At 36.5% G+C, this 13,776-nt stretch overlaps 1 protein-coding gene across 3 annotated transcripts in view; it reads right to left on the reverse strand.

The window, feature by feature from the left end:
* Positions 1-1,596: 1,596 nt before the first annotated feature.
* The window catches only part of SESTD1 (SEC14 and spectrin domain containing 1), a 96,094-nt gene continuing 83,914 nt past the window's right edge, over positions 1,597-13,776 (reverse strand). For all 3 annotated transcript variants that reach the window (XM_084892593.1, XM_084892594.1, XM_084892595.1), the window contains 5 exons: positions 11,254-11,335; positions 10,174-10,296; positions 9,258-9,449; positions 4,837-4,958; positions 1,597-2,317 (listed from right to left, as the gene is read on the reverse strand). In XM_084892593.1, the coding sequence (XP_084748719.1) occupies positions 2,188-2,317; positions 4,837-4,958; positions 9,258-9,449; positions 10,174-10,296; positions 11,254-11,335 (649 nt within the window). In that variant the 3' untranslated portion in view covers positions 1,597-2,187. The remainder of the gene's footprint in view (positions 2,318-4,836; positions 4,959-9,257; positions 9,450-10,173; positions 10,297-11,253; positions 11,336-13,776) is intronic.

The raw sequence follows: 13,776 nt of genomic DNA on the forward strand, positions 1-13,776 counted from the left end.
CCAAATGACTTTCTTATGAATAGATCCACTCACAGCTCAGTCCTAATGTTAGAAAATATGTTTGAAACACACCTCAAACTACAACATGAAGGATTATTACCAATGCCTAAAAAAAACACTTACATACAGGGAAATTGAGCAACTATTATGCATGAGCAAGATTCCCTCTCAAAAGAGCTTATAATGTCGCAAGTAGATGTAACAATTGGAGCCTGTGGTTAGCACCATCATGAAGACTACAGTGAAGAATCACAAAAGTTTATGCTCATTGAAGTCAAGCCCTAAAAGACTGAGAGGATCATCAAATATAGGAAGAACCTCCTGGATATTCTCAGAAGCAGTGATAACAAAAGACAAGAGGGGCATTCGAATGTTGCCCACGGATTTTCTGGCATGTACGACTAGAAAAAAATGTGGCACCTTTAACCAAAATTGCTCCAAGAGAAAGGTAAAAATTATTATAAATAACTTGATGTAGGGTGAAATGTCAAGTAGGTAGTTGAAAGATGTAGAATTTTGGGCAGATGTATAATAGGACACTGAGATAAAATAGAAACCCTAGGGATGAGATTATGAAGCATTCTGAAGATAGAACCTGAGTGAGCACATTTGTACATAACATTTTAAATAGGAGTGATGTGGCTGTATTCACAGTTATGGCAGTGGATACTATCTTCAAGGTGTGTGTGTGGGGGCACTGTCCAGGAAAGGAAGCTCAGTAAAGGTTGCAGACAGAGGATAAGAATGCACTAATTTAATTCACTAATTGGGCCCATTGAGAACAGTTTCAGTGCAGTGCTGTGTAAACCACACTGTGAGGTGCTGAGCACTGAGTAATGAGGAAGTAGGGGTAATGGATAAGGATCCCTCCAAGAAGTCTGGCAGTGTGAAAAAGGCGAGGGAAACCAGCAGGTTCAGAGAATTTTTTACACTGGAGGATACATGAGCATTTTGAAGACAAAAAAGGAACCAGCATACAATTGTTTGCGTAATTTTACATTATGCACTAAAAAATTATTTTTAATATTTTTAAAAAAACATTTTCTTAAACAAAAATTAAATTATATGCATTTACCATAGAAACATAAAAGCACTAGCATTTTATAAATCTTATTTCTAAAAGAGTTGCAAGTAGTCTAATAGTTTTTTATTAGACTACTTTAGAATTTTGCTTCTAGCCTAGCATAAGAAATTATACTTAACAAATGCTACTTTAGTTCCAGAGATAACTCTGATATAAAAGATGACACTTAAGTAATTGTGTATGCCTTCTTCCCCAGCCTCCTCCTCCAAAGACAAAGTATCTGCAGGGGAGTTAATAGTTTGAATAACATTTTTTCAAGTTGAAATAGAGAAAAATTAGAAACAGTATTCCATTATTTGTAAGTTCTTAAAGATCTAAATTGTTCTTCACATTTATTTTTTCATGATAAAACATGCTTATTTATTATATATACATGCTTACATATGAATCTCCTGGCTAAAACACATGCAACCAACTTGAAAAACAAGTATTAAACCATCCTCACAATCTTAAGAATGCCCTTTTTAATAAGGCACTCATGTTTGGAAATAGGATATAACCACCAAATTAAATACAATGTTTAAAAGAAGCCTTTTATTAAGCACAAACAACTTTTAATACATTATCAATACAAATAGGAAAATGTCTTATAATGACTATGATATATCAAAGATCTGAATGTTTTCTTCTTACTGACACAATAAAAATAATTTTGAAGAAAAATCAAAAAGTAAAATTTTGAGGACACCACTGTTTACTAATAACCATTTTACTATAGTCTAAATTTACTACATCACCTGGGGAGGAAGGGCAATTGTTTTTATATAGAGAATTCCTAAACTCTTATTAGCACCACTCAAAGCTTAGTATCAGTTGTTCGTCTACAAACTGACAGGTCAGGTAAAGCTTTAAAGCAGGTTTTCAGTGCAATGTTTACAGTTCCTTCTTTTAAGATACTTGCAGTCTATGGTCTCAAAGCATGTTAAATAATTATGCCTTGGTAGTTGCAAGGTGTTAACATGTAGAGAGAAATGTGTAATGAAAAGAAATGAGGCTTATCTTGGCTGTGAAATGTATCTTAATGTATTGTGGCTAATATGCTGAAGTATGCCGATGACATGCGGGATTATTGTGAACGCAGATCTGTGGGAAGCTGGCTGCCATTAGCTCTCTGTAGTCATCATTTCAGGATGTCTCAGCTGCTGTCTTTTGAGACTAACTAGTTTCATCCTGTCTCTGATGTGTTCTGCAGTAGAAGCCATGTCACTTGGACTCCCAAAATATTGTTCAGTTCTAAAAATCAAAACAAAGAGAAAAACCCCATTCACATTAATACAGATCCACTGTCCACAGCAAATACAAAAGGAAGCAAAAAGTTAGCGTAAAAATTACCTCTGTGATAAGGCCTTAGTTCATTTGTAGATCATACTGTTTATCTTTGAGTAGTAATTCAGTAGGAGAAACATTTTTTAGATGGCATAAAATATATTTTAAAATGTCAAGACAAATATATTAGTGGTATAAATGTCATATTAAGTGCACTTAGGATAATCTTAATAATATAACCAAGCTATGCAAATATCAATGAAACATTGATATTTTTATTTTTCAATTTGGGTTCCATAGCACACACAAATACAAAGTTTGTGTACTTCAGTGCTAAGGACTATTTACACTCATTGTCTAATATAGCTGGCAAATGAAATATCTATTTAATGTTAAAGCATCATTTGGGACATTAATAGAAAAATCATTTAATTTTATCCTACCTGCAAAGATTCTGTTCTCAGAGTCCCAGAATCTTTTAGAGGTAAAAGAGTTCTATAATCACACAGTGGAAAAACTAGATCTGAACCTGGGTCTTTAAGCAATGACTCCAGAAAAAACATTTAAAAAATATTTTCCTAAGAGAATGTTACAAAAGAAAAATCTGAATAATTGTATCATCAAACAGATTTTATATGACACAAATTATAAAATAGAATAAGAATTCCAAATATAATATAAAGGCATGGTTGTCAAATTTGAATAATACGTATCAACTTATTTATCTTAAAAGGATGAGAAAATGACACACAAACTATTTGTAGAACAGGAGGAGGAGCTCAAGCAAAAACACCAGGGAAAGATATTCCCAGGCCGACCTGAGAAGAAGAGAGACTGGCAGACAACTGGCTGTGAAATGCAGCCATAGGTGATGGGGAGGGTTGGGTGTCCCAGACTGAAACAACCAAGCAGCACACTAATACTGTTACTAGCTCAACTTACAATTTGAAGATTTACTCTCTTGCATACATTGCAGATGTATCACATGACTTTAGGTACAACTAGTAATTATCTATATATTAGACTATGAATAATATTTGTTCAAGAGAATAAAATATATTTTCAATATCAATTGCAAACAAGCATTTGAAATGCATGACACAGCAGAGGTTGCAGTATGTGTCAGGTTTGTTTTAAGTAGTTTATATACATTTACCTCATATGACTCCCCTGCACCTATAATTTGCGGAGGTATGAATCCTATTTTTAGATGAGAAAACTGAGGCACAGGAAAGGTTAAATGGCTAGCCCAAAGTATCACAGCAGCTAAATGGTGGTGCTAAGATTTAAATCCAAGACAACTGGTTAGAAACCACAATTCTAACCATTAGACTATACTATAATGTAAGGATAGATGTATTCAATCATCTGGTTTCTTTATTGTTTGAATTAAATATCCTCTTGATTGCCTCTAAATCATCTTCACTGAGAATGTCTAAATACGCAGGGATAAAACTCTTTCTGATTCATTTACTGGCCTATTTATTTGCATGAGATTATTTCATATCTTTATGCACAGACTGCTTGAAATGAAAAGAAACATGGAATCAGGTACTGCACACAGCACAGTGAAAAGAGAATGGGTTTGGAGTCAGAAGATCTGACTTTGTATCCTAATTCCACTTAGAAGCTGTGAAATGCTGAGCACCTTATTCCATTTTTCCAAGCCTCCGTTTCTCTATCTGTAAATCAGAAATAACCACACTAGCCTGGCACTGTTTGGTCTAAAGTAATGAAGGTGAAGGTTTTAACTTCGTGCCGGGCATATACTGAGCTCACTAAACATTAGTCCCTACCTTTTCCCTGAAGGATGCCCAAGGTCACCCTAGTCCCTATCATCATAGTCAAGGCTAGAATCCAGAATGTCAACCTAGTCAATGATCCTTCTTCTACAACAAGCTGTGAAGAAGCGATACATTTGATGGCAGCAAGTATCAAATGCAACTGCTGCTAAGAGCCGAGTTTGGATTTCTTTTCATTTTAAACCAATTTATTGTAGGAACTGAAAATGTGGACCAAAGCTAATTGACCTGGCTTTTAAAACAAACAGGTTTCCTCTTAATGAATTCACTGATAAAAAGCCTCACAGATTAAAAGATCCTAAGCCTAATATGCTAACTAAGTATCTGGTCGACTGTTAAACCAATCAAAGTATAATATGCTAATGATATGCTAAGGTTGCTCAACCGCTCACTATGACGTGCACTGACCACCAGGGTCAGACCCTCCAACCGGTAGGTTAGCTTGCTGCTGGGGTCCCGCGGATCAGGTCTGAGCAAGATGGGCTGGACATGCCCTGGAGCCCTCCTACGGTCCCTCCTCAACTGGCCAACCTCCCGCATCCCTCCCTAGCCCCAACTGTGCACCTGTGGGGTCCCTCAGCCTGGCCTGTGCCCCCTACAATCCCAGCTGAGGGCCTCCCCACCCCTGGTGTATGAATTTTGTGCTCCAGGCCTCTAGTAAAATTATAAGAACATGCACCATACCCATCAGGATAAACTACAGGAACAGTTAATCTATCCAAAAGTGATTTCCCAACTGCTTCAATTTCATCAAATTGCTCCTCATCATTAATAGCTTCAGGCTCTTCTGGACAGTCTTGCAAAATCTGCAACAAATAAAAGGGCAACATGAAGAGACAGAAAAATAAATCTCAAACAAATTTAGCAGATTGAAGATGTTTATATTTTGTTTTATTTTAGCATCTTTATGTACACAACTGTAAAAAATTGATCTATTTTTTACAAAACTGGCTCAAGAAATGCAAACAAAATAAGATACATAATCCCTACTAACAACTAGAATATGAAAAAAGTCTATAGTGATTTTTGGGGTTAAAATACTAGAAAACTATTTGGAAAGTAAGTGCAAAAAAAAAATAAGTACAAAACAACATATACTCCAAGTACAAGAACATAACTGATTTGATGGCCTAATTACACAATTTATAGTTATTTTAAAAACTGATATGCTGACTTAACTGATGTAAACTGCTATGGTTTTACTTCAAATATAGGGAAGTTCTACAGTCTTTGTAAAGATATTACTTGTTTCCTCTTAACTATTACCATTTAAATTTAACTCAAAAAAAAAAAAACAAAACAAAAAACAAACAAAAAAAAAATGCAAAATTTGAGGAAGGAAAAAGGTATTTATTTTTCCAACAGACTTCACTTGATCCAATCATGTTTATTTCATTATAGCTCATAAGAACATATTTATATTCTAAAATTCTAGATTTAATTTAAATATTTTCCCAATCATACTATACAACTTGCTTATAGTTACTATATTTATGCTTACTGGTATAAAACAGAACACAGTCAAAAGGAAAATAAAATATAACAGAAGATTTCACCAGAGGTTTGCATAGCAAAATAACCTTAAGTCAAGTTTATTATAAGTATGATAAAGGCCATGAAGTAGAAAAAGTAGAATGTTAATTTTCTATTATAGTCAATGAAAAATAAAGTTGGTTATTTATGAATAAATAAATAAATAATCCAATCCATCCATCCTATATAATAGAGGTAATTTGCAAACTGACCCTCACGCCCTCACATCACAAGATGGCCACCCCCACATTGTCACAAGACTGCTAGCAGGGGAGGGCAGTTGAGGGCGACCAGGTCTGCAGGGGAGGGCAGTTGGTTTAGGCCCTGCGTGATCAGGCCTAAACTGGCAATTGGACATCCCCCAAGGGGTCCCAGATTGGAGAGGGTCCAGGCTAGGCTGAGGGACAAACCCACCCCCCTCTGCCCAAGCGCACTAATTTTGTGCACTGGGCCTCTAGTGTGTGTGTGTACAGTGTGTGTGTGTATATATATATATTCTTATATGATTTCTTAAAGTGATCTAGATTTTAAAATGTCTTTGCCTGATACCTTTAAAAATAGTATCCTAAAGTTTTCAGTAGTGTTAGAATAAGCCAGTGGTCACCTTGGAGAGGGGGAAGGGCAGCAAAAGCAGAATGGCTAAAAGGGAGTGGGGAGCCTCTGAGGTGCTGGTAGCATTCTGCTGTTTGAACAGTACACTGATTGGACAGGTGTGTTCACCTTGTTAAAATTAACGATTTATGTTCTGTATATTATGTTAATACTAAAGGCCTGGTACATGAAATTTGTGTACTTGGGGGGTGGGGGGGGCCCTCAGTCCAATAGGGAGCAGGCCTAAGTCATCAGTACAACATCCTTAGCGCTCTGCAAGGGCGGGAGAGGCTTCACCACTGCTGCTGCGCTAGCCAGCCATAGCTTGGCTTCTGGCTAACCAGTGCTCCCCTGTGGGAGCATACTGACACCGGGGGGCAGCACTGAGCATCTGTCCCCCTGGTGGTCAGTGTGTGTCATAGCAACCAGTCCTTCTGCTGTTCAGTCAATTAGCATATAAGCCTTTTATTATATAGGATAATGTCTTATTATGGGCAAGGCCTCTAATTCAATTAATTTTAGGTAATTAAAGGGAGGGGCAGAATTTTCACTTGAGCCTGAAGCTAAAATTGCCCTTAGTTCAAAAATCTGCATACCACTGAGACATATCTTGGTGAGACTCATTCTGAACCCCCACAACTGTTCTATTATGTGTATAAGTATTGGGAATCATCTTATCTCTGTAGTGAAAGGAAACTTTTGTTAAGTTATAATGACTATCTCATGAGTTGTGTTTTGGCTTCAAGCCTGTATCCAGTATTCATGAAGCAACTTCAGCTCTTCTATTCAATATTTATCTGGCATATTTTTATTTTATTTTCTCTAAATCTTTCTAGTATTTTATGTATTAGATAGGAATAGCTCATGGACACAGACAGTCTGGCTAAGGCCTAGAAGGGGCAGGTGCAGGAGACCATCAACAATAAAAAAAAAATAGAACAATAGGGGGGGAAAACTAAACAAAACTATACTTTCAACAACAACAAAAAAACAAGAACAAACAAACAAACAAACAAACAAAAATAAACTAAAAATAATTGTCTGGCTAAGGCCTGGAAGGGGTGGGTGCAGGAGATCATCAATGGGGGAAAAAAACACTAAAACTAAAACTATACTTTCAACAATAAAGATACAATTTAAAAAAAGGAAAATATCTTAGTTGAAAAGAGTTTTATGTGAATAATATAAGTAATTGCTCTACACTGTACTTTATATTCTCAACTCCTCTCAAAGAGGTATTAATTAACCCTATGTTCACTTAATATTAATTGACCCTATGTTCACTGACTGTAGCACTGACTTCCGCCACACTGACCCAGCACTGACTGCCACGAGGCTGCGATCAGACCCTGCTTTTCTCTCCGGACCTGATTGCAGCTCCCCTCAGCAGTCAGTGCTGGGTTGCTGAGGTGACTGCAGGACTGACTTCTCCGGTGTTCAGTCGAGCCTTCGATTGTTTCGGATTTTAAGGACCCTGGTTTTTCTGACTCTTTATATATATATAGATTATACTCAAATAAAAAGTTTTCATTAAAATCGTCAGTAGATAAGCAAGTTAAGCCATTTTGCATATTTTCATTCATTACCATTAGGCCCCTGAAACACTGCCCTGTGTGTGGAGCTCAGTGACTAGGTCAGAAAGAGTTTTACTACAAACATCTCCCAACAAATATACTTCATATCACAGAAAGAAACTGCATAGTTCCAGAGGTTCCTGGAAACATTTCTTTTGTTCAACAGACAAGGCTATCACATTTAAAACTTTGATTTCTCCTATTTTAAACTGTACTAAACATCCTCTATATATAAATTTTCATTTTAAGAGAAAACTACATAATTAAGCTAACTACATAATAAAGCTCCTCTTCAGAATGAAAATGCAAAGCTCAGGTGACACACATTTTCACTGTGCTGAGTTAAGAAAAAAGTTCTATGAAAACCTGCCCAATAATATTGCATATTCATTTATGGTTTCAGAGGCTAAATAATTTAGTAAACAATAAATTCTAGAATTACTTTTTAAAAGGTAACACATAAAAATATCTTCTTCCTGGCCAGTGTGGCTAAGTGGTTGAACTTTAACCTATGAATCAGGAGGTCACGGTTCCATTATCAGTCAGGGCATATTCTTGGGTTGCATGTTTGGTCCCCAGGAGAGGGCTGTGCAGGAGGCAGCTGATCAATGATTCTCTCTCATCACTGATATTTCTTTCTCTCCCTTTTCTCTTCCTCTCTGAAATCAATAAAAATGTTTTTTCTGACAAAACCGGTTTGGCTCAGCGGTAGAGCGTCGGTCTGTGGACTAAAAGGTCCCGGGTTCGATTCCGGTCAAGGGCATGTACATTGGTTGCGGGCATATCCCCGGAAGGGGTTGTGCAAGAGGCAGCTGGTCCATGTTTCTCTCTAGCTCTCTATCTCTCTCCCTTCCTCTCTGTAAGAAAAATCAATAAAATATATATTTTTTTAAATGTTTTTTCTATAAAAGTTTTATTTTTATCCTTATTCTCATTTTAGTTGGGACAGATTCTAAACATTAAAAAATTAAAAAGTACCCTTTTAAATAATTTATGATAATTTATAGCAGGTAACAAAGCAAAGTTTCCTTTCTTGGCATATGAATGAGATGGGAGTCATGACCTCCTAAAGAATGGACAGCACATTATGGGCAGTAGGTGCACTGAGAAAAGTGTATCTACTGCCCATAATGTAGACAGAAGACCACTGAGAAAAGTGTATCTACTGCCCACTGTAGACAGAAAACCACTGAGTGGTTTTGAATTTCTCCAACCACACTACTCCACAACTGGTACCAATTACCAAGAGAATTTGATTTCAACTCTGTGAGATAATATATCTAAACAAACTTTAAATAATAGGACTAACACCCAATTTTTAAAATCAGACTAAGCACATATTAAGATTAACACATTTTAAACATACACAGTAAATACTATTGTGACCACATTTTTAAAAAAGCTAACCTTTTCAGTATTTGAGTGAAATGCAATAGCCATTTCCAGCCTATGTACTCTCTCCTCAGATGCTATTGTAAATTGTTTCCATACTCTGTTCAGCCGGGGAAGTGTATCCCCGGATGACCGAGAAGTGCAGCGCAAAGACTGGCACAACACAACGGTGGCCTGTAGCAACTGTCTTCCATAGTCATAAGTGCTCTAAAAGAAAAAAAAGAAAACATGGAATTAAAATAAAAGAATTTTGAAAAGAGGGATAGGAAAGCATGCAGGAGGACTGTGGTTGCCATTGAGTGACACTCCTGGAAATCAATACTGAACGACTCCACTGGCACTTGCTACAAATTATCAGTATGCATAAATAATGCAGGGGAAGCAATACTTTCAGTTCATTTTCAGGAAGTTTCTTTCTCATTCTGTTTCCCCAATCTCACAGGCTCAATTCCACAGGCCAAAAAGAATGGCTGTTCAGTCTTTAATTGAAACAAGTGGGTAAAAACAGGCACTTTGTATTCCACAGAGGAAACCACAACTGTTACACGGTAAACTCAATCATTAAGGAAATTAATTAAAACACATTTGTCAATAGCAACAAAAAAACCTGTGTTTGTAATGTTAATGCTGGTGAGATACAGCATTAACATGTATTTTGTATTAACTTTCATGAATGAAGTTGGATTGCCTAAAAAATGTTATAATACATAACTAACAATAAGTCACAGAACCTGCATTCAGGGAAATGTAAACCCTCACAAGTTTGTGCAGGCTAGTTTGGATGCACCAGCTGACCTTTTCTTAGTTCTGTGATATTCCTGGAATCACATAACTAACCTTCTGGGACTTGGAGGGTTAAGTTACATTATAATCATGCAGAAAGCTATTCAAACACTGAGCTTGTAGAAAAGGAAGATAACCAGTTCTGCACCTGTGCGACATCAACAAATTTTCTATGCTTTTCCAGTAAAACTTTCGTTTCCTGGGCATCATCGCCCAATCTGATGTGGGTCTTAAGCAGAGCATCCAGAAGTTCACTTAGCCATTCTACTGCCTAAATGAAAAGAAAGATCAGTGAAGCTGCATTCATAAGTCTTTACTTATTATATCAAAATATCATATCCATAAGAAAAGTCTTATCATGTGATTGATTAATCTATTAGTTATAATCTAAGTTCCTAATAGCTTAGTTCATTAATGACCTTGCCTCCTACTCAATATTTCTAAAATCTAAAGACAATACCTATTAAAGAGAAGCACTCTTTTAAAATTATTATCACATGATTTGTAATAGAAGATTATATACATAGAGATCTTGTTGAAATCTCATTATATTATGATTTTATGTTACCATTTAAAATCACAAATGGCCGAAACCGGTTTGGCTCAGTGGTAGAGCATCGGTCTGCGGGCTGAAAGGTCCCAGGTTTGATTCCGGTCAAGGGCATGTACATTGGTTGTGGGCACATTCCCGGTAGAGGGTGTGCAAGAGGCAGCTGGTCAATGTTTCTCTCTCATCGAGGTTTCTAGCTCTCTATCTCTCTCCCTTCCTCTCTGTAAGAAAAATCAATAAAATATATTTTTAAAAATAAATAAATAAATAAGTAAATAAAATAAAATAAAATCACAAATGTCCTCTAAGCCTGAAATGATGTACTCTGGTGATAAATACAAAAAGATAGCAAATTGTTTATCTAGTTGAAAAACCTTCTTGTGGTTAAAAAGCAGTGTGTTATCTAGCCTTTATCCTGGGATATAACTGGTAACAGATGAACAATAATAAATAATACCTACTCCCAATTTCTAGCTCAACAAAGGATTTCATTAAGAAGGTAAATCAAATGAGATCAAGTGAGATAACTGGGAATACAAAACTTTATTATTTCAACAGTTTTAACTAGAATCTGACTTCATGTTATCGTCTTAGGACCATAAAAAAGTTGTGTATGTTGGATGAAATCAATCTTCTAAGAAAAAACAATAACTAAATAATGTGCCAATTGATCCTCACCTGGGCAGCATCTTCTTCACATTTAAACAACTGCACCATTTGAAGCATCTTTAACCTTCGCACATCTACCATGTCTTCACATCTAATAAACCCAAACATAAATTTAGAACATTTTGGTTTTGTTGGTAACTATTATAGCACACACGTATTACAGTATACTAAAATACCTAATCCAATACTATGGAGACTGTAACTATTTTGTATTGATTTATAAGAATTTTAAAGATAACTATATGTATATCATATCAAAACCTCAAAATACCTGAATGATACTGAATCACAAACCCTCGAGAATAGCACGGATTCTGCAGAGTACTGAAGCAAATCATAAATGCAGAAGCACACTAAAACCCAAAGAAATCTCCATTGCCAATTAGCATTAAACTAACTTTAAATATAAAATGCAGTTTCACAAATATTAATTTAGAAGATGATATTCAAGGAAACAATAACACTTTTCATTGTGTTACATTACTCAGAGTAATGCCTAATTTTGAATGAAAGAAACACAAAAACTCTACCTATATTCTTAAGAAGAAGAAAAACCTCTATAGCTCTCTAGTTATAGAGAAACACAACACAGATTATTTTTAAATTTACTAAGGTCTGGATAATATACAGCCTAAACTTTTAAGGTGACTTGACCTAACTCAGCTCTGACCATTCCCTACATTCTCATGCAATCCTATGTCCTTTAAGTGGGAAGGAAAAATCTCACTGAAATCCCAAATACCAATAACTAGTTAACCAGGAGGCCCTGGGCTCCACTACAGTTGATGTTCTTAAAGAAGGCTTAATAACAATGCAGATGTCATTGTCAAAAGGCAATTTTTATAAAGATGCCTTCAATAAAATCACACAGCATGCTGTTAAAGTAAAATTCTACAAAGGACTGAAGGAAAGTGATGCGAATTATTTCTAAAATCTGAAGCTACAATACAATCTAAGACACTTTAATGATGAAGATGATGTCATACAAGTATTCAACACATTGTCAGGAATTGAGTAATGTGCTTGAAAAAATTAAGACGTGGTCTCTTGTATTAAGATGGTCCCATTTGAGGAGTTGGATGTTTATATAAGCAAGGTGATAAATATTAGTGTAGAGCCATGTAAAGGATTTATGGGAGTATGGAGGAACAAGTGACTAACTTGTCCAAGAAATCAAAAAGGATTGCAAGGATAAGCACCTTAAAAGAAGGAGGAAACCCAGTAGGCAGAAAATGAGTCACAGAGGCATGAAACAGCATGAGGTATTCAGGAAATGAAAACAACCATGTGATTTTGGGGAAAGTTACAGGAGATGAGACTATGCAGGACTGGATTATGACCTCCTACACTATTCCAAGGAGATAGCATTTCATCTGAGAAAACAGGAAGTCACTTAGAGATTTTATATAAGGAAATCGTGTAATTAGAAGTGCACTTAACAAACATTACTCTGTGTACAACTATAGGTAGAGAACAGATAAATCTTGAACAAAGAAATGTTTAGGATACCAAAACAGCAAAACGTTGACATTTGGTGAGGCTGTAGGGATGAGGAAGAGTAAGGATTTTAGAATACACCTGAAGTGGCCGCTGGTAACTTTAACCCAGACAGGAAATTAAAGGAGAGGGTCAGTTTGGGAGGGGAGGATGATTCCAGTCTGGACACGTTGGTTTGAAGATCTGAAGCGTGTATGGGGCATCCGGGTGGAGATCCTCAGCAGGCAAGTGGAAGTATGGGTCTAAAGCACAGGAGAGTGGTTTGCGTCAGAGCCATAACCACTCGATCAAGATATTAAAGGTCATTCAAACAGTGAATGAAACTGTCCAGGGAGAACACAGACTGAGAGGAAAATCTGGCCTCAGAACAAACCCTGGAAGCAGTGACATTAGCAGGAGGACAAAGAAACAGTGAAAACTGAGAAGAAACAGAGTGCCAGGAGGAGTGCCATGAGGGTGTTTTCAAAGAAGACAAGGTCGTCCGGGAGTTTCAAGAAGAAAGAAAAATCCAGCTGTGTCTAAGGCTATTCAGAGTGGGTAAGCAAGGTCAGGACTAGAAGTGTTCCTGCATTTTGAGCAAGATCAATCATTTAATACATACTAGAGGCCCCATGCACGAAATTTGCGCAAGAATAGGCCTTTGCAGCCGCAGCGGCTGCTTCAATCCTGCTGCTGCAGCACCGGCTTTGTCCGGAAGGTCGTCCGGTCTAATTAGCATGTTACACTTTTATTATAGATGGTAATTAAGAAGTCACTGGAGACATCAGTAAGAGCAGATTTAGTGAAATGGTGAGAGAAGTCTAACTGTGGAGGGTTGAAAAGTAAATTGGAGAAAGTGAGAAATTAAATGAGTGTAGATTAGACCTTCAAATGACCACTTTCAGAAAGGAGTGCTCTAGAGCTAGAAGACAAAGAAAGTTGAAGAGGAGGGTGTGTAATTATTTATATTTTTTTTAATAGGAGAAATTTAAGCAAGTAAATGAGGGACAGGGATCAGAGTAGATAATGGGAGTTGATGGAATGAGGGGACATGAG

Source organism: Pipistrellus hanaki (genome assembly GCF_964339955.1).
Source record: "Pipistrellus hanaki genome assembly, chromosome: 8".
Taxonomy (NCBI): Eukaryota; Metazoa; Chordata; class Mammalia; order Chiroptera; family Vespertilionidae; genus Pipistrellus; species Pipistrellus hanaki.